The 23,440-nt window shown below is 33.8% G+C and overlaps 1 protein-coding gene across 1 annotated transcript; it reads left to right on the forward strand.

Moving 5' to 3' along the window:
- Positions 1 to 47: 47 nt before the first annotated feature.
- LOC131843302 (cofilin/actin-depolymerizing factor homolog) lies at positions 48 to 22,335 on the forward strand. The gene is made up of 4 exons (XM_059191923.1): positions 48 to 158; positions 19,953 to 20,143; positions 20,858 to 20,989; positions 21,402 to 22,335. The coding sequence occupies exons 1-4, from the start codon at positions 156 to 158 to the stop codon at positions 21,520 to 21,522; spliced, it is 447 nt and encodes a 148-aa protein (XP_059047906.1). The 5' UTR covers positions 48 to 155; the 3' UTR covers positions 21,523 to 22,335.
- The last annotated feature ends 1,105 nt before the right edge of the window (positions 22,336 to 23,440 follow it).

The raw sequence follows: 23,440 nt of genomic DNA on the forward strand, positions 1-23,440 counted from the left end.
AAGGAACTGTATTGACTCACTACTATTTTGACACATGCTCTCATAGGCTCTGTCAAATACGTGTAGCCAACATTCCAAACAGTGTCGTTCCGGTCGCCTCTGTCGTGTGTCGGTGAAGTTAGTGGTGGAATTTTTACGTGTAATAACATCAAAAAATGGTAAGTGAAGAATATAAATTGCAGTGTTTTACGTCCGCGTTGTGTTTTCCAATTACGGAAGTGTTAAAATTTGATTGTGGAGACCGCAATTACAACGTATTTCATCTTATTGGGACCGGTGCCGCCATATTCCGCACAACCCTCCACCGAGTTCGCACGCCTTTTATTAAAAATAGTTGTCACCGTTCAGTGATTTTTTGCCACGTGTTGTGTTTTTAACGTTAGCCGTAGCCGTACGATTTTTTCAGTTGATGTGACAAGTGAATGTTCATAATTTGAAGGATGTGTTCGCACGGTGTTAAATTTCACTGTCCAGCTATATTGGCACCACCTTTTTTGACTTGCGGCGCGGTCATCTCGTCCTTTTTACTGCGACGTCGGTTTTGTATGCATTTTGGTACGTGGCCTATTGGTTTTTAGTTATCATATGCTGTCAGTCGCCACAGGGGGCATCGAACTTGTGGCAATGCAACGCCGCGCAATCGCATTTGTTTGACCATATATGGTATAGTTGGCGTACCAAAGACTGTCACACATTTGAGTCTATTTTCGGGGTGAATACAGACGCTACGTCTTTTGGGCGCGCCCTGTTTGTACCTATTGCTATTCAGATGACTTGACCAATCCAGTGTCAAGGTCATGTACCTATTTAGTTCGATAAACTTGCCTCCCGCCTGTATTCATAATAAAATTAATCATTGACAGTTTTGATTTGGAGAATATTTAAATAGCAATTACTATTTAATTAGCAATTACTCACAGGAAACTTTAACATTGGTATAAAAATTGCCATGAATATAATTTGCTATCTATATATTATTATCATTGATGACTGGGTACTTTAAACATCCTACTGCTTACTCATACTCTTGAAATTAATAACAATCACATTTTCTCTATTATTTTGAGCATTTTAAATATGACCTTACTGCACTATCATAAGACTTATTATAATGGTATCAGAACTCATAAATACAAGAAAAAAATCATATTGATCTCTAATTCAATCTATTAATTACTATACCACACACATATTATCACAATGTACTAATAATAATAATAAATAAAGTAATCACAAGATATTTAATACAACATACAAGCCCTGATAAATAACCTTATATGGGACCGGAAAGTATGACCATATGTGTCCCAAGTTTATTTTATACTCAATATAATTTATATATGTTAATAAATTGATATTACCTACATGGTTTATGTCATTCCTAAACTATGCACATATTATAATCTTAATGTTGGACAAAATGTCACAAATATAATATCTTTATATTTTTTACATTATTGTTGGCATTACACCATTGAGACTTCTGGTGTTTCAGGATGGTAACTGTTTACTGTCAGATGGATGGTATGCTTGATTGCCACTATAGTTGTATAAAAATTGCAAACAAATAGACAACACATAGATTAAACAGTCCCTTAAAAACTACATGTCCTGGGAACTGCTCAGAGTGACCCTCTCTGCCACTTCAAGGATTCGGCACCTGCATGGTGAAATCATGGAACCCTTAGAAATTCTCTTATAACCATCATACACAGACATTACAATATAAACTTAAATGCCTGTGAAATCTGTAAGGTGGAATAATTCTGGCAAACTGCACTGTTTTGCCTAAGTACCTAGTAGTTTCCCTGCAATATGACACTTCTAATTTGTTACATAGCCTGCTGAACTGTTGGTTTAGCAGTAAAAACGTGTGAGATAGAACTGCTTAGCCCACTTTAACATATCTATATGGTTATTATTTATATATACATATAAATTCTCACACAATACACAATTTCTATCTACAAAATTAAATGATAATCAAATATGTCAATGTATGAGTTAGGAATCTCCAAAGCTGGAATATGCATGGTATGGGCTATGAAATAGTATGACATCTACATTCACATACTAATATAATTGTTTTCTTATCTCATCCTTACCACCAATATTATATATTCATTTTAGTGTTTTAACACATTTCTTTGAACACAAATAACACCAAACCAGATAATATATGCAGATTTTTTTACACACTACCCACTTAGGACTTAACAAAGTGAAAATGTTAAGTATAAAACATTTAATAGAAGTGACTAACCTGTCTTCAACTGGTAATAGAATTTGTCATATGTTATTGCTTGCTTATCACTCTAATATCTGATTTGGACAAACTTTTATCATTTGCAAATGTAATTTTGTATGTACCTTTAAATAATATATAATTGAAACCTATCATTATATAGTATGTTAGTTTGTAATTCTATATAAGTGATGTTGTTTTTGGAACTATTATTATATCTTTAAAGGTAACCAGTGATCCATCTTCTGCTAAGGTGGTCATAACTTTGTTATTTTTGTATATTTTAAAAACATATAGTAAATACCTATGTCACTCTGGCACATTACTAACCTTTAAAACAGAGAAAGAATTTCTCATATCAGTGCAAAGTCCTGATAATACCTCTCTCTATCTCTAAAAATCAAAATACTTTTTTCTAATTATGTCCCTGAAAAACACTCGAGTCTGTTATATATAGATATATATATATATAGATATACACACCAATACAAATGTTTTCGTGAACAAGCGTCGAACCAATACTGGTCGATGTAAGGCAGTCTGCTCGGCAGCTGGACCATCGAGGTTGTCGTCAATCATTTAATCTATGTATATAATACTAAATTGTGTTATATAGCCAACTTTTGAACGGACATAACACCACGAGGCAACCATATTTGCTAGATTTCCTTATTTGCACAATAATATCGAACATAATGCGTGTTATTCACCTTTGTGAATCACGGAGTTTTTCTATAGGGATGAATCATCTTGCATTATACCTGCATTTGTCAGAGACTGGCAGCAGATAAATGTGTTTCCGGGGATGGACGATGTATACATGTTTTATGTTAAGAGGGAAAGGTCTATAAAGTGTGAAAACGGGGTGGGGGCGGTCCTTTAACGTTACATTTAAACATCAAATGTACCTAAGTATAATATTAAAATACGAAATTTATACTACCTAGGAACAGAAATAGTTCTAATTTCGAAATTTGAAATGTTACACTAGTAATTAGTCTAATGAATTTAGTAACAGATATACTTGGAATTTCAAAATTTGATGTTACACTGGGGAAGGGTTTCACAAATGTAGTAAAATAAATAGTTCGAATTTCTAAATATCTAATGTCACACTAGGGTGTGGTGTCGTAAATGCTTTAACAGAAATAGTTCGAATTTCAAAATTTGTGATGTCACACTAGGGGTCATATAAATGTGACTAATTGTGCCGATGACGGGGAAACAGGTGTTCGGATCACGATATGTATGTGACGTATGGATGGCCTCTAAATGTAATGACTAACAAGCTAACGGTCAACTCGATGGTGAATGGCAACCATAGCGTATATACATGAACAATACCACGGAACTTAGCTCACAAAGCATATTGCTTTGCGGCAGAAGTATTTGAGATATATTTTCGTCGTTTAGGTCAAATTTTATTACATCCGCCGATCTCTATTATGCGGGAATCGAACATACCGATTTTTATAGTAAGAATATGATAAAACAATACCAATACTGCAATATTTTAGAACAAGTCTTTTGTAGTATTCTAGTACAAAGTCGCGAGAAAAACTAATGTCTCCAACACAGGTGAAGCTCATGTAATTAATGTTTATATGACTCACTCAGTAAGTCCAATAAAAAACGTTAAGAAAAAGTTCAAACGCTCTTATTATCTTATATGTAAGATTCAAAATGAATTCTAATGATGTGATTCATGGCCATTGAATCACCAAACGGCTTTAGATACACGTACATGTCAATACATAATTTATGGGGCACAGTCTAGTCTTTCGAAAGCATATATCTATATAGAATAAATCAAATATACCATTGCGACTGTAATCTCACATAGGGTAGGGTAGTCAGTCACTAAATAAATAACTCTGGATAATTAACACCATCGGCATCTAGTCCCACGGTAAGCAGAGCTTGTGTTATGGGTACTGAACAACTGATTTAAATATTTAGATACGTTTATTTTTGTAAGTACATACATAATATAATTCAAATTTAAAAATAATCAAATTATCTTTATTCATGTAGGTAAGTATATTACAGGCTCTTATGATATGTCAAATCTATCGTCAGTTCGGAATGATTTCGAGATGAGAAAAACTGACAGATTTATAGAAAATACCCAGACCGATACAAACAATCATACTCATGAATACAAATGTTTGCACCGTGCGAGATATCGAATCCGCGGCCATCGACCGCGTCTGCTGAACCGCTAGACCACAGAGGTCGTCTAAATAACATACAGAATATACATAGCAGTACTCTGTAGGTATAATTTAGCACAGTTGCAAATTGGTAATTCCTGAAATTATTTTTGTTCGTAAGAAACGTTTGTTTTTGCTTCTTAACCAGCATAATCTGAACAAATGAACGTTAACGTAAACAGTTAAAACTAGAGAACACACTGGTATCTGTAGTTGGAATCAAAATAATTTTATCTTCTCTATACATCTTATTTTTACTTTCTGTGTCCACCCAAAAGTAGTCTAGAAAAATTGCTTAGCGATAAATAAATAAATAATTTAAATACGTCTGAACAAGTTTTAATGAAATTTGTCTTGTCGATAGAATGTACCACCAGAATGGACATGGTTCTTTTTTTTAAAACAAAGCAGAGGAAGTCACGGGTATTAGAAGACGCGGGGTCTGTCTGTTTGGTCTGCTGTCTGTTTGCTTATATCTTTTAAAGTACTCAACGTATTTCAGCAATATATAGTGATTCAAGAGGAAGGTTTATATGTATAAATACATGCTTCTTATAGTATAAAACAAGCCGAGGAATTCAAAGATTTGTAATGCATCCGTGCGATACCGCAACTGGTCGCAAGTATATATACATATATAATTTCCTATACCATGACTCAAAGTAGAAATAGTGCCCATTCTAAATGGTAGCGAAACGGTAAGACATTTTAGCGACCCGCGTTATGTCTGCAGTGAGGGTGCAAAGTGAGGGGAGGGTGAATGACCTCTAGTTCCTCTCAGTGCGACCGAACAAACGATAGGGCAGACAGTTTACACTTAATTTCGCTAACGTTAAGACACATTTTAGAATGATACATGGTATCTGCTGACAAATGTTTGTATTTCACAAAATAAACACTAACCATAAACAAATATATGATCATCTTGTTATTGTTTACTAGTTGTATTACGCGGTGTTGGCCGCGTGAATATGTAAAAAAAATTCTTTGTGTTTGTAGTAAACTCCTTGATAAATTTTATAATCATTTTTTTACATATTCTTTTTTGTAACATTCTATTATATATCGCCGTTGTATTAGTCGCATTGTCTTTTAGTACCGTATTTTTCCTCATAAAACCCTCAATGCCTCTCACTTATCAGGTACATCAGATACCTCCGATTCATTTATACGTCACCATCCTTCGCTTAAGTCTTAATATAAAATATGTTCTCTGTGTACCAAATTACATTTGATTATGACCAGTAGTTTTTGCATTAATGAGCAACGAAACATTCCATCCTTACAATGTTTTATTTTTATTCTTCATTGCAACCATAATGAATAAAATGTATAAAGTACAAAAGTCGGTCTTATTGCATATGCAATCTCTTCCAGACAATCTTTGGTTAGAGGAGAAATGACAGAAGGCGATAGATGGCTAATGAATGAAAGAAACCCAAATAATAATATATATCAAACTAGCTGTGCCCGGGGCTTCACTCGCCTGAAAATTATAGCCTGTGTTATTCTTATGTATATTACTGTATTTTTATCAAAATCAGTTAATAGTTTTTGCATGAAAAAGTAACAAACATCCATTTGTTCGTCCATACTCACAGACTTTCGCTTTTAAAATATTTGTAAGATGTATACACATTATAAAAAAGATTCTACAAATCTTTTGCGTTTATAATATTAAGTAGTACATCTTACTTAATATTATAAACGCAAAAGACAACATTAAACGCAACATTATAAAATAATTTCTACAAATAAAGAAACCATATATTGAATGTTTTAAAAAAATAAATACATAAAGAGTCGGCTTAAATAATTTTTAGGTACTTATGCACGTAAATTTTATTAAGTTTAACTAATGTCATAGGAATGCAAAGAGAATGGTACGCATACCGTCAACACTATACAATTACTGAAATCAAACACCTACTCATTGGTACATGGAACGTTATATCTCCGATGTTAGTTATGTAATTAAAAAATATCTATGTAATTATTTGGTTTGTGGTAAGCCGCTAGCGTATACTGTTATTTATTCGCTGTTTGTGATTTAAAATAAACAGATTTTCAGTAATTGCATATGGAATTATATATATTAAAAATATTTTATCTGTCTGTTTTTGATCTTGCTAATTTCTGAAACGTTTGGAGCTAATTTGACTAGCTAATGTTATAAGGACTTAGGTTACATATAAACAAAGTAAAATTTCACGCTGTTGACGTCTCGTCTAACAGCTAGTTTATATCTTGAAGCTATTATATGATGAAATGCACTAGCAGATCTATAGTGCATCACTATACATGATCTATAAAAAACATACAATTTCTAACATAATCATAAACAAATTTCATTCCATAAGTGTGAAACAAATTTAATCAGAGCGATAAACAATTGATAACTTATCATGGAGATAATTCCAAAGGTGTGACAAATGCAACATTACACCATTATACAGATAAATAACTATTTATAATATTGGCGAGTGTACTATGCATTTGCACATTAAATACAAATAATAAAAGTCCGAGGTAGACTTTATAAGAAGTCGTGGTAAATTGTATTACAAAAAAGAGTTACTTGGCAGCTTTGTCCCCGACAAATCTTTTAACAATTATTATTGCACCGAAAAATTATTCACTTGGAACGCTTGTTACAGGTTATGATAAATGTGCGAGCAATGTGATATAGATAGATTAAAGAAAATAAAGATCCGTGTCCTAATGTCTTGACAACAAATATCTATATTTTGTATTTTCATTAACGTGCTCATTTCTTCCCAGTATCGAGTATTATTTATATTAGTGAGGAGGGAATTGTTAGCAATGAGTATTAGTGATTTATAATTTTATCATCTATAAAAAAAGTTTATTTTACAGTATTGGCCTATCTTCAGAACTCTGATTTGGTCGATGAACCCGACAAGGACGTACAAATACTTGAATAGTTTTGCCAAAAATAAAACCTATGACAGCTCAGTGGAACATCTGACTACCGTCGTCTACCAACATCAAATATTAATAATCATTTATTCAGCATAGCATAGTACAGTGTGTAGCATAGCATATATAAAAGAACTTGAAAACTAATATAGCGCTTTATGCTTGAAGGGTTTCCGCTGGTGTCGCAACGTGCACTTCATAAAGGAACATATATCAATTTTTTTTAATAATTAAAAATCCTTAATTACCATTAATACATGGTAAGCGTAACTATTTATTGTCTTATCAAGGTAGACTTGTCAAAAGTTTTCTGTTTGCTCCGTGCTTGATTTTTAAGTTGTGTTACATTTAGAGCAGTTATATGGCAGTGTACATCGGAGAATATATAAAAAAATGAGTTTAAACATTAAGTTCTATTGTCGTGTAGGTGTGTATAAAATACATGGTAGTGTATTTTTTTTATTTGATGTATTTTTATGTATATTAAAAAAAATGTTTGCATTCTGGACTTCCCCGTCCACAGTTTTCGTAAAAAGAAATACAAAATTTTTGCTTGACGTATTAATATAATGACAATATTTGATAATTATCGCCACTTAGTTTTAATAAGACAGATATTCGTAATAAGAAGGAACGAGGTAGGCATTCGTAATACCAAGATGGCGCCAGTCATAGTAGCCAGAAACATTAATATTAGGGCCAACCTCGTATTCTCAGGAATATATCGTGATATATTACAAGAACAAACGTTAAGTACCTCCCGGTTTATTACTAAGAGTAAAATTAACTAAAACGCAGTAACATTAGTCGGTCGTACATCAAATACAATTTACCTTATTCCCGACGGTTGGACAATATATTTTGCTAGCGTGGGTGTTGGCCGTTTGGCGTCACCGTGTTACAATTATAAAATCTCATTCACTCCACACATCGAGACCAATGTTTGACGCCAACGAATCTTGACATGACAACTAGCCAAGGGACATGTATACATATATTTGATCGATTTAGGTGTTATTTTGCTCAAGTCCAATTCAATACTTAAATACCCATATGGGTGTAGATTATAACGGTCGGAATTTGATCACTATTAGAGAAGTTCGTAACGGTAGTCAAATTTCCACACCGCATATTTGTGATCTCACACATGCTAATTATAGAGATATTAAACAAAATAATATAAATCCATTAAGTATTTGAATATATTACGTGGCTCATATTTTAGGCATTTTTTAATTAAAAAAAAAACAGTCTATACCACAATGGTGGTAATCAAGCATACGGGGCCTATCTGATGCTTTATGTGGCCGATAATGCGACACTCGATATTGAGATGATTCTGTATAGAAACAAATGCCGTGTCTTCAGCGCCGTGGAACCAGAGTCTACTATTCCCATGGGAATGAAAGTGACCTTCGGTCACGCAATTGGAACTATGCAATATGCGAGATTGACTGCAGTATAGTTTCTGGGACCTTAAAATCTTAATCCAAAGCATAACATCTATACTGATTTTTAAAAATTCGAAAGAGTAACTATCTTTTCATTTTATGGATTATAATGAAATGATGCACCCACCTGCGCTAAAGGTCTTAGCTAGCGGGGCACCAGTAGAGGATAATAAGATGAGCATTAAGTCAGGTCAGTTAGCTCGTCTTGGCAAATTTATCACGATAGTTTCCAGACGTTATTATCGCGTGAAGATTGGTTATTTTGATATGGTACAATGCTAGCAATGGGGTTATAAGTCCACATTACTAACAATACCCGTCCCCCCCTCTGTCTAGTTACCTATAAGCAATGGCTATATGAATCTTAATAGAATTTGACATGGCTATAGATTGTATTATGAGGACGAACATAGATAGAGCAAGCATATCTATCTAAAATAATAATATGGAAGGGCTGAAATAGGGGATGAGAAAGTTTATGCAGACAGTCACGACTAAAAGCTTGTATTTTAATTGCTTACAATTTCATAAAAAAAAAACTTAACTGTATTATATTTGTAACTAATTATGTTAAGTAATTACGTTCTAGAATTTCACCAAATTAATAATTTATTAATGTTGTGGAAACTAAACTGGTTCTCGTTTAAGAATTCGAGTTGCCTATTTGAATCAACGATTGGATCAAACGTTTGGAGTGTGTGCGCCTATGTTTTTGAGATGACCTTGTGAGCTACACACCTCTATTTAATTCGGCACTTTCGCTAAATTTTCTGCCCACTTTCAAATACTTTTGCTTCATACTATCATTTAAGTTACTAACGTTATTAGGTAGGTATATAGGCTTCGCATGTCTTCGCATCGTCTTACATCGATGGCTGCGAGTTCAATTCCTGGCACGGTATAAACATTTGTATTCATGAGTATGATTGTGTGTATCGGTATGGCTGTTTGTTGTGTATATACATATATATATTCAATGGTTGATAATGGAATGGTGTACCCACCTAGGTTAACGGGTTACGCTGGAGGAACCCCAAGTGGAGAATGATAAGATGAACATGAGATCAGGTCAGTTAGGCCATCGTGGCAAATTCAACACTTTAGTTTCCAGGGGGAACCGCGTGGAGGTCAACTTGATATTAATAACAATAGGGTCAACAGTCCACATTACTAATAATCTCCTTCCCCCTAGAAACAACTTTGTGAAGACACACTTTCTAATTTATTACATTTGTATGAATATATAAAACTCAGAATAATATGTAACCTGGGCAAGCCACTAAATAATATAAAGCAAACTCGTTGCTCTAATCTTGTATTTCTACATATTTCTTCTAAACCAAATAACGGATTATGATACGGTTTTCACTAACGTTTCGATAATTTCTTCCGGTATATTTGTATGTATGTAGAACATACTACAGACAGCCAGCGAGCCAGGTGGTCTAGCGGTTTAGCACACGGGATTGCTTCCGATGGTCGCGAGTTCGATTTATCGCACTGTACTAACATTTGTATTAATGGGTATAATTGTTTGTATCTTTCTAGGTGTTTTCTATGTATAAAATGTGTGTGTATTTAATAAAATATATATGAATATTTCTTCCAGTTGTCTAGTGTACTAGCTCTATTTGAAACTAGATGACGCTGTGTGAATTGTTCTGAGATATTATATTACATTATAACGTATGTATATGGGGGAAGGGCGTTGTTAATAATGGGTACTATAACCCCATTACTACAGTTTGCCATTCTAGGTAACCGCGGCTCTCCCTAGAAACCATCGTGCCATTTGCTAAGATGGTCCAACTCATCGGACTTCATGCTCATTTTATTATCCTCGACTGGTGCCCCGCCAGCGAAAACCGTTCGCGCAGGCGGGTGCATCATTTCATTATTACCCATAAAAAAATGTATATGAACCTATCCGGTCATAAAGATTGTCTAATTATTTTCTGATAGAGGTCAGTACGTAGATTTGGTAGTTGATTAAATTGTATTTAAACTCAATACCGGTTAACCTTTGAATGCGTTTACAATGTACAATTTTACTACGCTATCATCACAGCCGGTCTTAATTTGCATATGACTAACTCAACCGTCATCGCGAACTCCGTTTGATATCACGGATATTTCCATAATTATTTCGCTCCACAGTAAATTTAATCATGGTTTTAATGGCAAGTTATGCCCATGACGACATGCGTGTGTGCATTTTTAAACGCCGTGTATTTATGACAACCTTATTAATATTATAAACGCGAATGTTTGTGAGTATGGATGAATGTTTGTTACTCTTTCACGCAAAAGCTACTGTACGGATTTCATCATTTATTATTCAAGAGTGTGATCGTTTGTATCGGTCTGGGTGTATTCTATGTACTTATATTATATTATGTATATATATGTAAAAAAAATCTTAAGCATTTATATCAGTTCTCTTAGTACTTATAATACAGGTTCTACTTACCTTGAGACTAGATGGCCCTGTGTTTATTGTTCAGGGATATTTATTATTATATTCCCATAATTATTTCGCTCCACAGTAAATTTGACGCCATGCCTGTGTGCATTTTTAAACTCATTTTAGATGAGTTTGTGGTGCTGTTTATATATATAGGCGACGGTATCAGCTTGGGTAGGGTTGACGGGACTAGACCCCGTGGACGATCACCCATGCAATGGACTGACCAAGTTAAAGCAGCGGTAGGCGGTCCACTCTACGAGTGTACCAGAATGGAGTAAAGTAGGGAGAAATGGCGAGCTGTTTTAAGGCGGATAACATCTGCCTCTACACTACATAATGACCACGACTGTTCTGTTAAGTACGTATCGAATAAAAAGAATCAACTTGATTGTCATTCAAATTACAAAAAAAAATCATAAATTATTTTCTGATTTTAAAAAGGTCTTCTCTTATAAATATAAAAACCTGTATTTGTAAGAAATTACATTAATTGCAGCAGTCTATCCATACGACTCCGAGGCTGAGGTTAAAGTGTGTAAAAATGTCTCGAAAAGTTGAAAGAGTGCGCTATAAATTCTAGACCGTCACATTCCCACGAAGAGATCATAAAAATATATCAGAAGTGATCAGAAATAGAGCTCTATACGGCGTCTAATAAAAGATTGCGTAGGAATGCCAAATTTTTGTGAATAACGACATGGTGTTATTTGCTGCAATCACGAAGAAACTATGTTATTAGAGGTGTACCACGTGATTTACAAATTAAAATGTATGTATTCGGTCGTGATAATGTTCAAGTATCTTCCAATGGTTTTGCTAGTCACCGCCCATTCTTACCTCGGACTTGTTCTTTACATTATCTGTTTACCTTTTTATAAATACTAGTGGGATTCTCAATTTGACAAGTGACTAACAATAAATGGTAAGAACATTGCACATGTTCTTTTTATATTGTTTTTATGTATTTTTTATACATGATTTTAAAATAATATTAGCAATTTGCACTCTTTTCTTATAAATGTCCGAAAATTCATTCTTCCCTTCTCACAATTTTCGGAAAAAGGGGTACAAAATTTTGTTTCACGTATTAATTCATTTCATATCTATATATAGACAACGGTTGCCAGTTACCATCAAGCGGTCAATTATTTGCCATTAGACACATCAAAAATTAATTCCCTTTTATAAAATACTATTTATAACTCGACTTTGTCTGCTATTCGAGAAAAAATTATTGTATCCATCCCTGTAGTACACGTCAAGGATCCTTTGATTCGTATAGGCGTGAAAAGATAACAAAACAGATAGACAGACTTTCGCATTTATAATATATCAATATGGATGTATGGCGTCATGAAGTCATGAATCACCAGCCTGACTAATTGAATGTATGGGCTATGAATTGTGGGTATTGATTGTAATAAGGCTTTTAATATTCTGTTATTGCGTCAATGTCGATATTTATGCGGTATCCGGAAGCGGATGTGGGTCGAGACATTTCACGATCATCATTATATACAGAAAGCTATATTGTGCCTACTCTTGTAATATTTGTGTCCACACTCGAGACCCTTCCATTAGTACCTCTTCAGATGACATAGATTTAAGTTCAGTGTAAAGTCAGTGCTTGTCCCGACTCCGCGTTGAATGTACGCGTTACTAATAAGCCATATAGCATATTAACCAAATAAACTTACTAATGTACAATAAATAGTACAATTATTACACCTGTAGTATACAGCTATAAGGCCCCCCATTCGCTACCTACATACGACAATAAATAAATAATTTATGTAGCGACACCTCATCACATCACACAAAACGCTAGAGTTAGGTGATAAACACCGCGTTACACTGCTAGTGTCCTTTCTAGACATTTTATTTTTTGGACTACTCTAATGCTGTTGGTCGCAGCTGGACTTTACAGCTTCACCGGACAATAAGGAGCAAGTGTTGATGGCACTTCAAACCCGCAAAAGAGGACTTATGGAGCGGCTGGAGGCCGACTCCCGCCTGAGGAATAAGACTTTAATCTGAGGGCGCCGCTTGGGGTTCGAATCTCGGTTCAGACCGTCGTAATTTTGTTCCCATTTCGTTTCGACAGGTAATTTCTACATTTGTAGACAATTTTTGAGTGGTATTATAGCAGTAGTGGATACCAGTCTTACCTATTTCAACCGTCAAGCACAATGCTTTGGAAGTTGTGCTTCGCTTCGAAGAGAGATATATCAGTGAATGCATTATACTTACGTTTTAGTTCTCCGAAATAACAAAACATCGCTGGTACTACATTCGTTGCATGATTGATGTGTATAAACTGTCATTGAACTTTCCATCAGGTAGGCCGGCAGATTGTTTCTTTATCTGCTTCTTCCTTATCCCATTTATTTGGGGTCGGGATACAGGGATGAATTGAAGAGAAAAACATATTACATGTTTTTCTCTTCCATTCCTCCCTGTTTGCAGTCATCTCGTTATTTACTCTCTTTATTACCATATCATCTTTCACACAGTCCATCCATCTTTTTTCGGCCTTGCTCTGTCCTTATAATCATCCTGATTAATATGTAACACCTTGTTTGGAGACGCATTAATATTACTTTTCAATTTGTAGCTTTATTAGCAACGTCCTAAGCCTTATTCGACAAATTTTAGTAATGCACCCACCCCATCTAACTTCTCGATTTTATCGGTTTTCACAAATTATATATTAAACAGACATGGCCTGCCATAATAACCATATTTTTTTATCTATCTGCTCTATGGCCTTACTATAAATCATTTACAACTCGTATTGTTTCTGATACACCAACATCTGAAACGAAGCTCAGATTAAGAATTTTGGACGTGGTAGTGTTTAGAAATTTTAATTATTAATAACAAGTAATATTCAGTAGTTATATTATTATTAGTTATATATATGATATTGTTAAAACATTGATTATAATATAAATATGTTATTTCCTTGAAATAATTGACCAATCACAATGGTCTGACTATCCAATGCGTTACATATTCTATTACCTCAAATATCAACGTTAAGGAAAATATTATTTATAAACGACAAATATAGGATAATCCAAATTATAATTTAAACTACGTCAACCGAAACTAATTTATGTTAAACTACTTAAACTAATTTACAGTGTTTAAGTCTTCTTGATTATAAACTGACAGTATTTCTAAAAACTGTAGATCTACTTAGAAATGTAGAGTTATCTACACTGCATACAGTGTTATAAGTAGGTATACATTACGGAGTGAACATCTCAAAAGCTCCCGAGATACGTAGAAAGTGTCCAATCTCCCGCGTGGTCACGAAAATAGATGGGACATAGCCGGTGGATAATAATAGAATGTAACACGTGCACGCATTACTAAGCATGGGGAGTGGTACCAATGGTGTCTGTCAATATTTTCTTTTTATACAACATAGGTGGCAAACAATGTTGTATAAGGCCCATCTGATGGTAAACGGTTACTGTAGCCTATGGACGCCTGAAACACCAGGGGCGTCACGTGCGCGTTGCCTACCCTTAAGAAACTTTAATATACCCTAACCCTATGGTGTAGTCTCTTGCCGACACATAATATACCTTTCTCAAAAACCCCGTGCTGTAGTCTTCGAGAAAACCTCGGCAGGTAGTTCATTCCACAATCTAAGTGTACGTGGGCGGAAGCTCCTTTGAAACCCCAGTACTTTAAGAAAGTGGCTGTAACCTTCATGGTTTGAAAGTAGATAGATCTGCATATATAATCTACCTATATAATATCTACACAATACTCTCTTTCAACACCAGGTTGTCTGTAAGAGATTACTAATAGCAATAAGACAGCCTTTTGTAAAACATTTTTTTTTTTCATTGTTCTTATTGTTATTTGTTTATATGTGCACAATAAAAAGTCGTCATTATTATTATAAATATTAATAATGATATACAACCAGAACTGGGGCTTGGGTTGCCATTATGGTTAGAGGATTGACCAGCCTAGACACTGCGTAACGTGTCTAGCTGTTTACAGGTGCGCCGATGGGAGTTTCCTATCTTGCACCCAATTAGTTGGTTATACACACATTTAGTTATCATCAAAGAAAATAATGACTGTTTTCCCATACGAGGGTCGGCATTGTTAATTTTCGTTTGTTTAACAATACTGACCTGATATGCAAAGGTATGGTAGACATAATACATCATTACATAGTATAAAACAAAGTCACTGTCGCAGTCTGTCCGTCCTTATGTATGCTGAAACCTTTAAAACTACGCAACGGATTTTGAACCTGTTTTTATTAGATAGAGGAAGGTTTATATTATATGTATAATACATGTACACCCGACCGAAGCCAGGGCGAGTAGCTAGTTCCATATAAAGATAAATTCTTGGTAAACTTCCCATGATGGTCTAACTGACCTGACCACAAACTCATCATATCTTCCTCCACTGGTGCCACGTCATCGTAAACCATAAGCGCAGACGGGTGAACTATATATATATATATATATTATAGCCTGCCTTTAGTCAGATCAACTTAAATGATACTGTTTTAACAATAAAAACGTTATTTACTTGCTGCAGATCTGTTTGCAAAGTCCATCAACGGTTTCCATTCTCGATCTTTCTTGAGCCTCTGTCCCACATTACTCCTGCCACATCCGATCTTGTATGGGGTCTGCATCTTGTCCAATTATTGTCGCTTTCTTACTCCATTTAAGATATCCTCTTATTATTTAGCATGCTCATTTTCATCCCTCATTCATCTGAGTCTTTTAATCTTCAAATTTCTTTGTCTTTTATTTAATTCCCGATAACGCAGTGTTTCAGGCTGTCTCGTCTCTTCTCTTTCAGCATAGTCCTTTCCATTTTTGTCATATCAGTCATAAAAGAGTTCGTGACGTGTGTCCATATTGCACGAATACCGTTCTAAATACAGTTCTAATTAAACTTCACAAAGTTAAATATTAATTATTTGATAATTAACGTGTGTAGCTGTTCTCTCGGCCTTGATTTTTTTAGCTTTATGTTGAAAATTAACGTAACCATGTTGAATATAATGTCTACTGCCTTTTGCACGCTATTTTTTTGTCCGCTTAGATGTCGCTAGATCTGAAGCAGTTAAGATTACTAGTGGGTGCTAACCATGAAAATAGATGGCAGTGGATTTGTTTTTTGATTAGATAAAAATTAGGGACGATTCAAGATTCAATGTAAATGTGTAGGTATAATATCGTTAGCCGACACTCTGCAGATATGTATGTGCCAATGTATATACCTATTGTGTTAATTACATCACGGTAGATCAAGCTATGAAAAAATTTCACGCTTGCATTTATATGTTTTTTTATTAACTACAGTTGCATAAAAATTGCTATATCTTATATATAAAGAATGCCATATTTCTCCCACATTTTGATGAAATTTGATATGAACTTTTTAATATTTTTTTTTATGGGCTACGAAAAAATATTTTTTGTATTATCATTTTTTATTATTTTATGTTATTAATTGAATTGACTATTTTTATAATAATATAATTAACTAGTCTGTCTGTGCTCACGCCAAAACTACTGAACTGATTTAATTTTTTTTATAGCCTATGTGTTATTCTGATGTGTAAGCAATATTATTGTAAAGGTTCATTAAAATCCATTCCGGTATTTTTGTGTGAAAGAATAACAAACATAGATTCATCACCCATATACCGCATACTAACTTCCGCGTTTATAATATTAGTAAGAACGTAACGTATGTACCTACATTAAAAGATAATTTTTGAAATGTATGAAAGAAATGTATTGTATGAAATTTTTGAAATGTATGAAATGTAAGGACCTACATTAAAAGATAATTTTTGACATGTATGAAATGTATGAAAGAAATGTATGTACCTACATAAAAAGTTCATTTTTGAAATGTATGAAATGTATGAAAGAAATGTATGTACCTACATTAAAATATAATTTTTGAAATGTATGAGATGTATATGTTATAAAAAGTTCATTTTTGATGAAATGTATGAAAGAAATGTATGTACCTACATTAAAAGATAATTTTTGACATGTATGAAATGTATGAAAGAAATGTATGTACCTACATTAAAAGATAATTTTTGACATGTATGAAATGTATGAAAGAAATGTATGTACCTACATTAAAATATAATTTTTATGAAAGTTACATTAAAATATAATTTTTGAAATGTATGAGATGTATGAAAGAAATGTATGTACCTACATAAAAAGTTCATTTTTGAAATGTATGAAATGTATGAAAGAAATGTATGTACATTAAAATATAATTTTTGAAATGTATGAGATGTATGAAAACAATGTATGTACCTACATAAAAAGTTCATTTTTGAAATGTATGAAATGTATGAAATAAATGTATGTACCTACATTAAAAGATATTTTTGACATGTATGAAAGAAATGTATGTACCTACATTAAAAGATAATTTTTGACATGTATGAAATGTATGAAAGAAATGTTTGTACCTACATTAAAATATAATTTTTGAAATGTATGCACCGTACAATAACAATACACGTTAAACATCATACCACAGAGTCATACGCAAGTTAAAAACAAACTGCTATGATATTAATGAGAAAGGAAAATAAACTTTATGGTATTCGAGTTAGGGTCGATTTCTCTCTTTTTTTTAAAACTATTTTAATCTTACCAGTTGCCAGTATTCGAAGACAGCTACGATTCGTACTCGATATTTTAAATTATTATGTAATCGATTTTTCAGTACAAATGTAAATAACCAACGACACTAATAATGTACTACTATATTCCGTTCTTTGAAACGGAATACTGCTATACTTAATACAAAATAATGAAAATTTACTGTTCACAACGACTCATTAAAAGCATCATCGAATAATGCGCTGTAATAAAATCCTGTTATCGATTATTAAAAAAAATCGATAATACATGTATTTATTTTTAATATGACAACACTTCATACATAAGTATTATTGGAAATAGTATTATTTGCTTGTTCGGCTATTTTTAATTTACTTAAACTTTTTTTATATGTTTAATTTACAATAATAATATATTAAGTGCTTATTATTGGAAAATATAAAAAAGACATTTAATTAGGCCGATACAAATGACAACAATGCCATCTATGAAAGCATTTTGAAAACATTGAGCCCCGTATTAGCACTGATTAAAGTGTAATTAAGTACTGGAAAATAACAAAATGAGTAAATATATGAAAATTACTTTTCTAAACGCATTATTTCATTTTAACATGTATATATATTTTTTTAAAAATGGATTAAACTATTTTGAAAACACAGTTTTGTTTTTTAAAACGTTTGCAAAACTATGAAGAATTCCATCGATACCAATCACGCCATCTATATGCAACTTTTAGCAATAATAATGGCTATTTCCTCATTGAGTGCCACTGGTAATATTAATGAAACTGGTTAGTTATTTCTTTCATGTCGGTCCTCTGAGGGTTTCACGACTAACTCAGGGGGGAGTTTGCGTTGTAATGCCCCGGGGTGATTGAAGCACAGTTAGGGATACACTGTGCTACGTTGTAGATCCATGTAATGAAGTAATCTCTAAAAAGTAATATACAAAACAAGTAACACTAATAATAATAGCAATAAGTAATAATAAAAATTCACACAGCGCCATCTAGTCCCAAGCGAACTAAGGCTTAGGTACTAGAAAACTAATGTAAATATCTTTATTTGGTAAATACATACATAATGTACATAGAGAACATCTACACCAATACAAACAATCATACGCATGAATACAAATGTTTGTATAATGCGAGGAATCGAACCCAGGACCATCGGAAGTAAGGCGGTAAAAACTAATAGGTCATTGCTTGTGCCAGAATTGTGATATCAATGTATTGAAGTAACGTCAATTCTAAAATAGTCTCGTATTACGTGCTCATAACTATAACACAGCTGCTGTAGCAACTCAGTTTTGTGTTATTTTAGTTACGGCCTGTGCATTTGCGATGCGTCTTTTCGTTTAACCCAGACTAGCATATCACCCAGGCTTTACACACATAATATTTATTAATATATATTTTAATTTATCTTTATGTATATTGTATTAGTATCTGTATTTTGGCCATTATATTTTTATGTTTAGTTTTAATTATTTTGACATTTTCATAAAAAATATAATTTGCACATTTTAACCCACTCAACAGTTCCTATGCCACGCTCTATTGGGTTGACTGGAAGAGATCTCTTTTAGAGATAAGTCCTCCTTTGTTAACATTAGCTGTAATTAATATACTTACAAATGTATTTAAGTGCAATAAAGAATATTTAATATTTTTGCCACGCACAGCCACATTGTGGAATCACCTGTATAATGGTTAAAGAATACAGTGTATTATTTCTTAAAAGGCCGGCAAAGCACTTGCAATAATACACTTGTTGTTGCGGGGTGCTCATGCGGCGGCGGTAACGGTCATTTGCATTAATAATTAAAGTATATTCTATCTTGATAAATACCTCCGACCCAGGAATTTATCAAGCTCTTATCATGTGCGAACGGCGTGGAGGTCAACCTGACAGCACCTTTCCCCTGTCAAGGAGTGGCTGTTAAAATTTTCTAACTCAATATTTTTTTTATTTGCAGGCGTCTGGTGTGACAGTGTCGGACGCGTGTAAAACGACGTACGAGGAGATAAAGAAAGACAAGAAACACCGCTACGTGGTGTTCTACATCAGGGATGAGAAGCAGATAGACGTGGAGACAGTCGGCGAACGCAACGAGGAGTATGACCAGTTCCTCGAGGATCTGCAGAAGGGTGGCACCGGCGAGTGCAGGTAGCGTATCTATCTATCTATATAGAAACGGAGATGTCTATGTATAGAATGATACATGCGAATATTGAGATGGATGTATGGTGTGACAAGTATAGCGAAGATAAAGAATGAATACATTAGAGTAAGTATGAAAGTGGCGCCGGTGGAGAAGCTATAGAGTAATCGTCTATCGTGGTGGAGCATGTAATACGTAGGAATGAAGATAATATTTTAAGGTGAATACAGGGCAGGGAGAGACCGTAAAAGAGATGGATAGAATGTGTGAAAACTGATATGGTAAGAATGGGAGTAAATAACAAGATGACTTGCGTACAGGGATGAATGGAAGAGAAAAAATTATTACGCCGACCCCAAATAAATGGAATAAGAAAGAAGCAGATGATGATGTCTATACACAGGATGAATGAGAGGCTCTTGCAAGTTTTATGAGAAAATTTGGAGATAATTGTTAAATTATTAGATTCTTACGACAGCTATGTTTAGCTTAACCGATTTCTGTGCGGATTTTACTACTGTTTTGTAGTCAGCTTTTTTAAAAATTAATTATTTTTTACATGGATCGCTTTAAAAGAAAAAAATTAATGTATTGTTGTTCAAACGAACACACAAAACTCGGGTACAAAGTAAGCGGACTACGTCAGTTTAAGGATAGAAATTTTATTTTCATTTATCAGAGCTTATAATGTCATTTTATTTTCGTCCATTTGTTTTCAGATATGGCCTGTTCGACTTCGAGTACACGCACCAATGCCAAGGCACATCGGAGGCTAGCAAGAAACAGAAGTTATTCCTAATGTCATGGTGCCCAGATACCGCTAAGGTCAAGAAGAAGATGTTGTACTCCAGGTGAAAATAACTTTCTTATAAAAACAATATTAACTGAAAAAATCATACAGTACCATCTAGCCCCTAGCTAAGTAGCAGAGCTTGTGTTAAAGATATTTAACGTTTAAGAAATGAATAGAAATAAATACAAATAATTATACTCAAAAATACTTATATTATATGTTTACATCGAACCTGCGACCACCGGAAGTAAGGCGATATGCTATACCGCTAGACAATTTTTTTATTATTAAACAGTGTGGTTTAATAATAAAAAAATATTTATTATCGTCAGTATTGACGACAGGAAAAATCACTTAGTATTGATTGCAATTTTAGTGTCTACTGCTGCTTTTTATATACACAGTGTATATAATAATTCTAATTCAAATGCCTTCAAACGACAAAAAAGTCATCTCGTATTTTGTTGCAGTTCTTTCGATGCACTGAAGAAGTCTCTGGTTGGCGTACAGAAGTACATCCAAGCGACTGACCTCTCAGAAGCATCCCAAGAGGCTGTCGAGGAGAAACTCCGCGCTACCGATCGCCAATAAAGCATTTAACCTACCGACGAACGGTGGACATCACTATCGGACATCGATACGCGGCTATATCGATTGCAGGACGCTGCGCGTTCGATACGTGTTGATTTTAAACTTTATCGATTTTATTGTCTTCGGGTGATTATTTCCTGATTATATTATCGACATTTTCACTTATCGATTCCTTAGTGATTTGGCTTACATTTATCGCTATTATAACTATACATTCTATTGATTAATATGGTCAGTAACATTTAATTTAGACCCGATAATCAATTTCATCATCAATAACAAACCATGTTTAATATGTAACGAATGTCACTTATCGATAGTCGTAACAATTCAACAATCGATAAGGTCGCGGCCCCAGTAGTATTGCGAGCGGTAGTGATGTACACCGAGCAACTAATTCGCACGGGTTCAGTTTATATCATTTCAACCCTGAGCTTCGCAGTCGATTACATCCAATATGGCGGACCTTGCAGTAACACTGTGGTCACCACACTAGCCACTATAGCAATTAAGGAGTAATTTAAATTATACTAATTATATATATTTTTTCCTATAAACTAAAGAGTTAAGATAAGCTCAAACTAAATTATACAGCGGCGCTCGATGTCTATGATTTTGAATACAGGTTTGCGAACGTCGGCTTTTTATACTATTTAGAATGTAACAAAATGGATGTACGGTTTTATACGATCGCCTGATTTCGTTTGGAATTCAATATAATGCTAATGTTAGCTTTCGGCTCGGTATCGCGGCGGGCGTTGGATAGGTATTTTGTAACCAATTTATTCAGAATACACTCGATATAAGTAATAATCAGTTGTTTTATTTGTATTTCTTATTAAATCCTTAATGCTTTGACAGTGGCCTGCCCCAGTATAGCCCTGGTGCGGTCAGACTTAGGTTATAAATATCATTGTAACTAATGTAATGTATGTCACTCTTAGAATAATGTGCCTTTCAAACAGTCAACTGTGTCTCCCTAACCACGACGTTGGAAAAATCACCGGCCTTATTTGGTGGACGCCATTCAAATGAAAAGAATTTCTCAAATCACTGCACTGATTCTGCGATACACCACCATCGCCATCGAAATTTAAAGACTATCGTGATCACTTAGATGACAGATAAGTTTCTACTGTGCGTTATTTCCAGAAATTATCACGCACAAAAATGTCAAATCACATTCCAGAAATATATTATATTGAAACCTTCAGGAAATATTCCTCAAAAGGCTAGCACCAAGCTTGCAGTTCCGGTGTTGCGAGTATTCATTACCGTCAGGCGAGGCGAAGAGCCATGAAAGGAAATTATAATATTAGTAGGTATGTATCTCCTAGAAGTAAAACCTCATTTAACATCTAGTAATGAAATACAAAACGTGATTAAAACATTTATTAAAACTTATATAACAATATTATAACTCTATTGACTATATCGTACCTCCTTTAAGAAGTAAATTTCAGAATTTAGGACAGATTTAGCACAGAAAGTTACCTATAATTAATAACATTCATAGATCTTTTATACTTAATCTAGATATTTTCTAGAAGTTGTGTGTAAATAAATTCTCTCGATTCTGTGAAATTGTTTCTAAAAGCTATAAAACTTCTACTGTAAATTATTATACTGATAGGAAATTAAGAAGAAATTCTACTATAGACTTTCAAAACAGTTAAATTATTTTGTGCAATTATTGACAAGTTTATTAGCTCAGGTACGGTATTTCATGGAACAATATCGACCAGGTTTGTCTATCAATCTAAATAATTATTTGCAATATTATCGACATTTTCAGAATTTAGAATCAAAAATCTAATATATATTCACCGTTTGTACAGTTTGTTATAATCGTGTACAGAGTACCTGATAGACGGCTGGAGGGAAATGTTTTGTATGTAAGAACGCCATCTTCTTGCAA

Source organism: Achroia grisella, unplaced genomic scaffold (genome assembly GCF_030625045.1).
Source record: "Achroia grisella isolate CSIRO2021 unplaced genomic scaffold, CSIRO_AGI_Agris_v1 utg295, whole genome shotgun sequence".
NCBI classification, from domain to species: Eukaryota; Metazoa; Arthropoda; class Insecta; order Lepidoptera; family Pyralidae; genus Achroia; species Achroia grisella.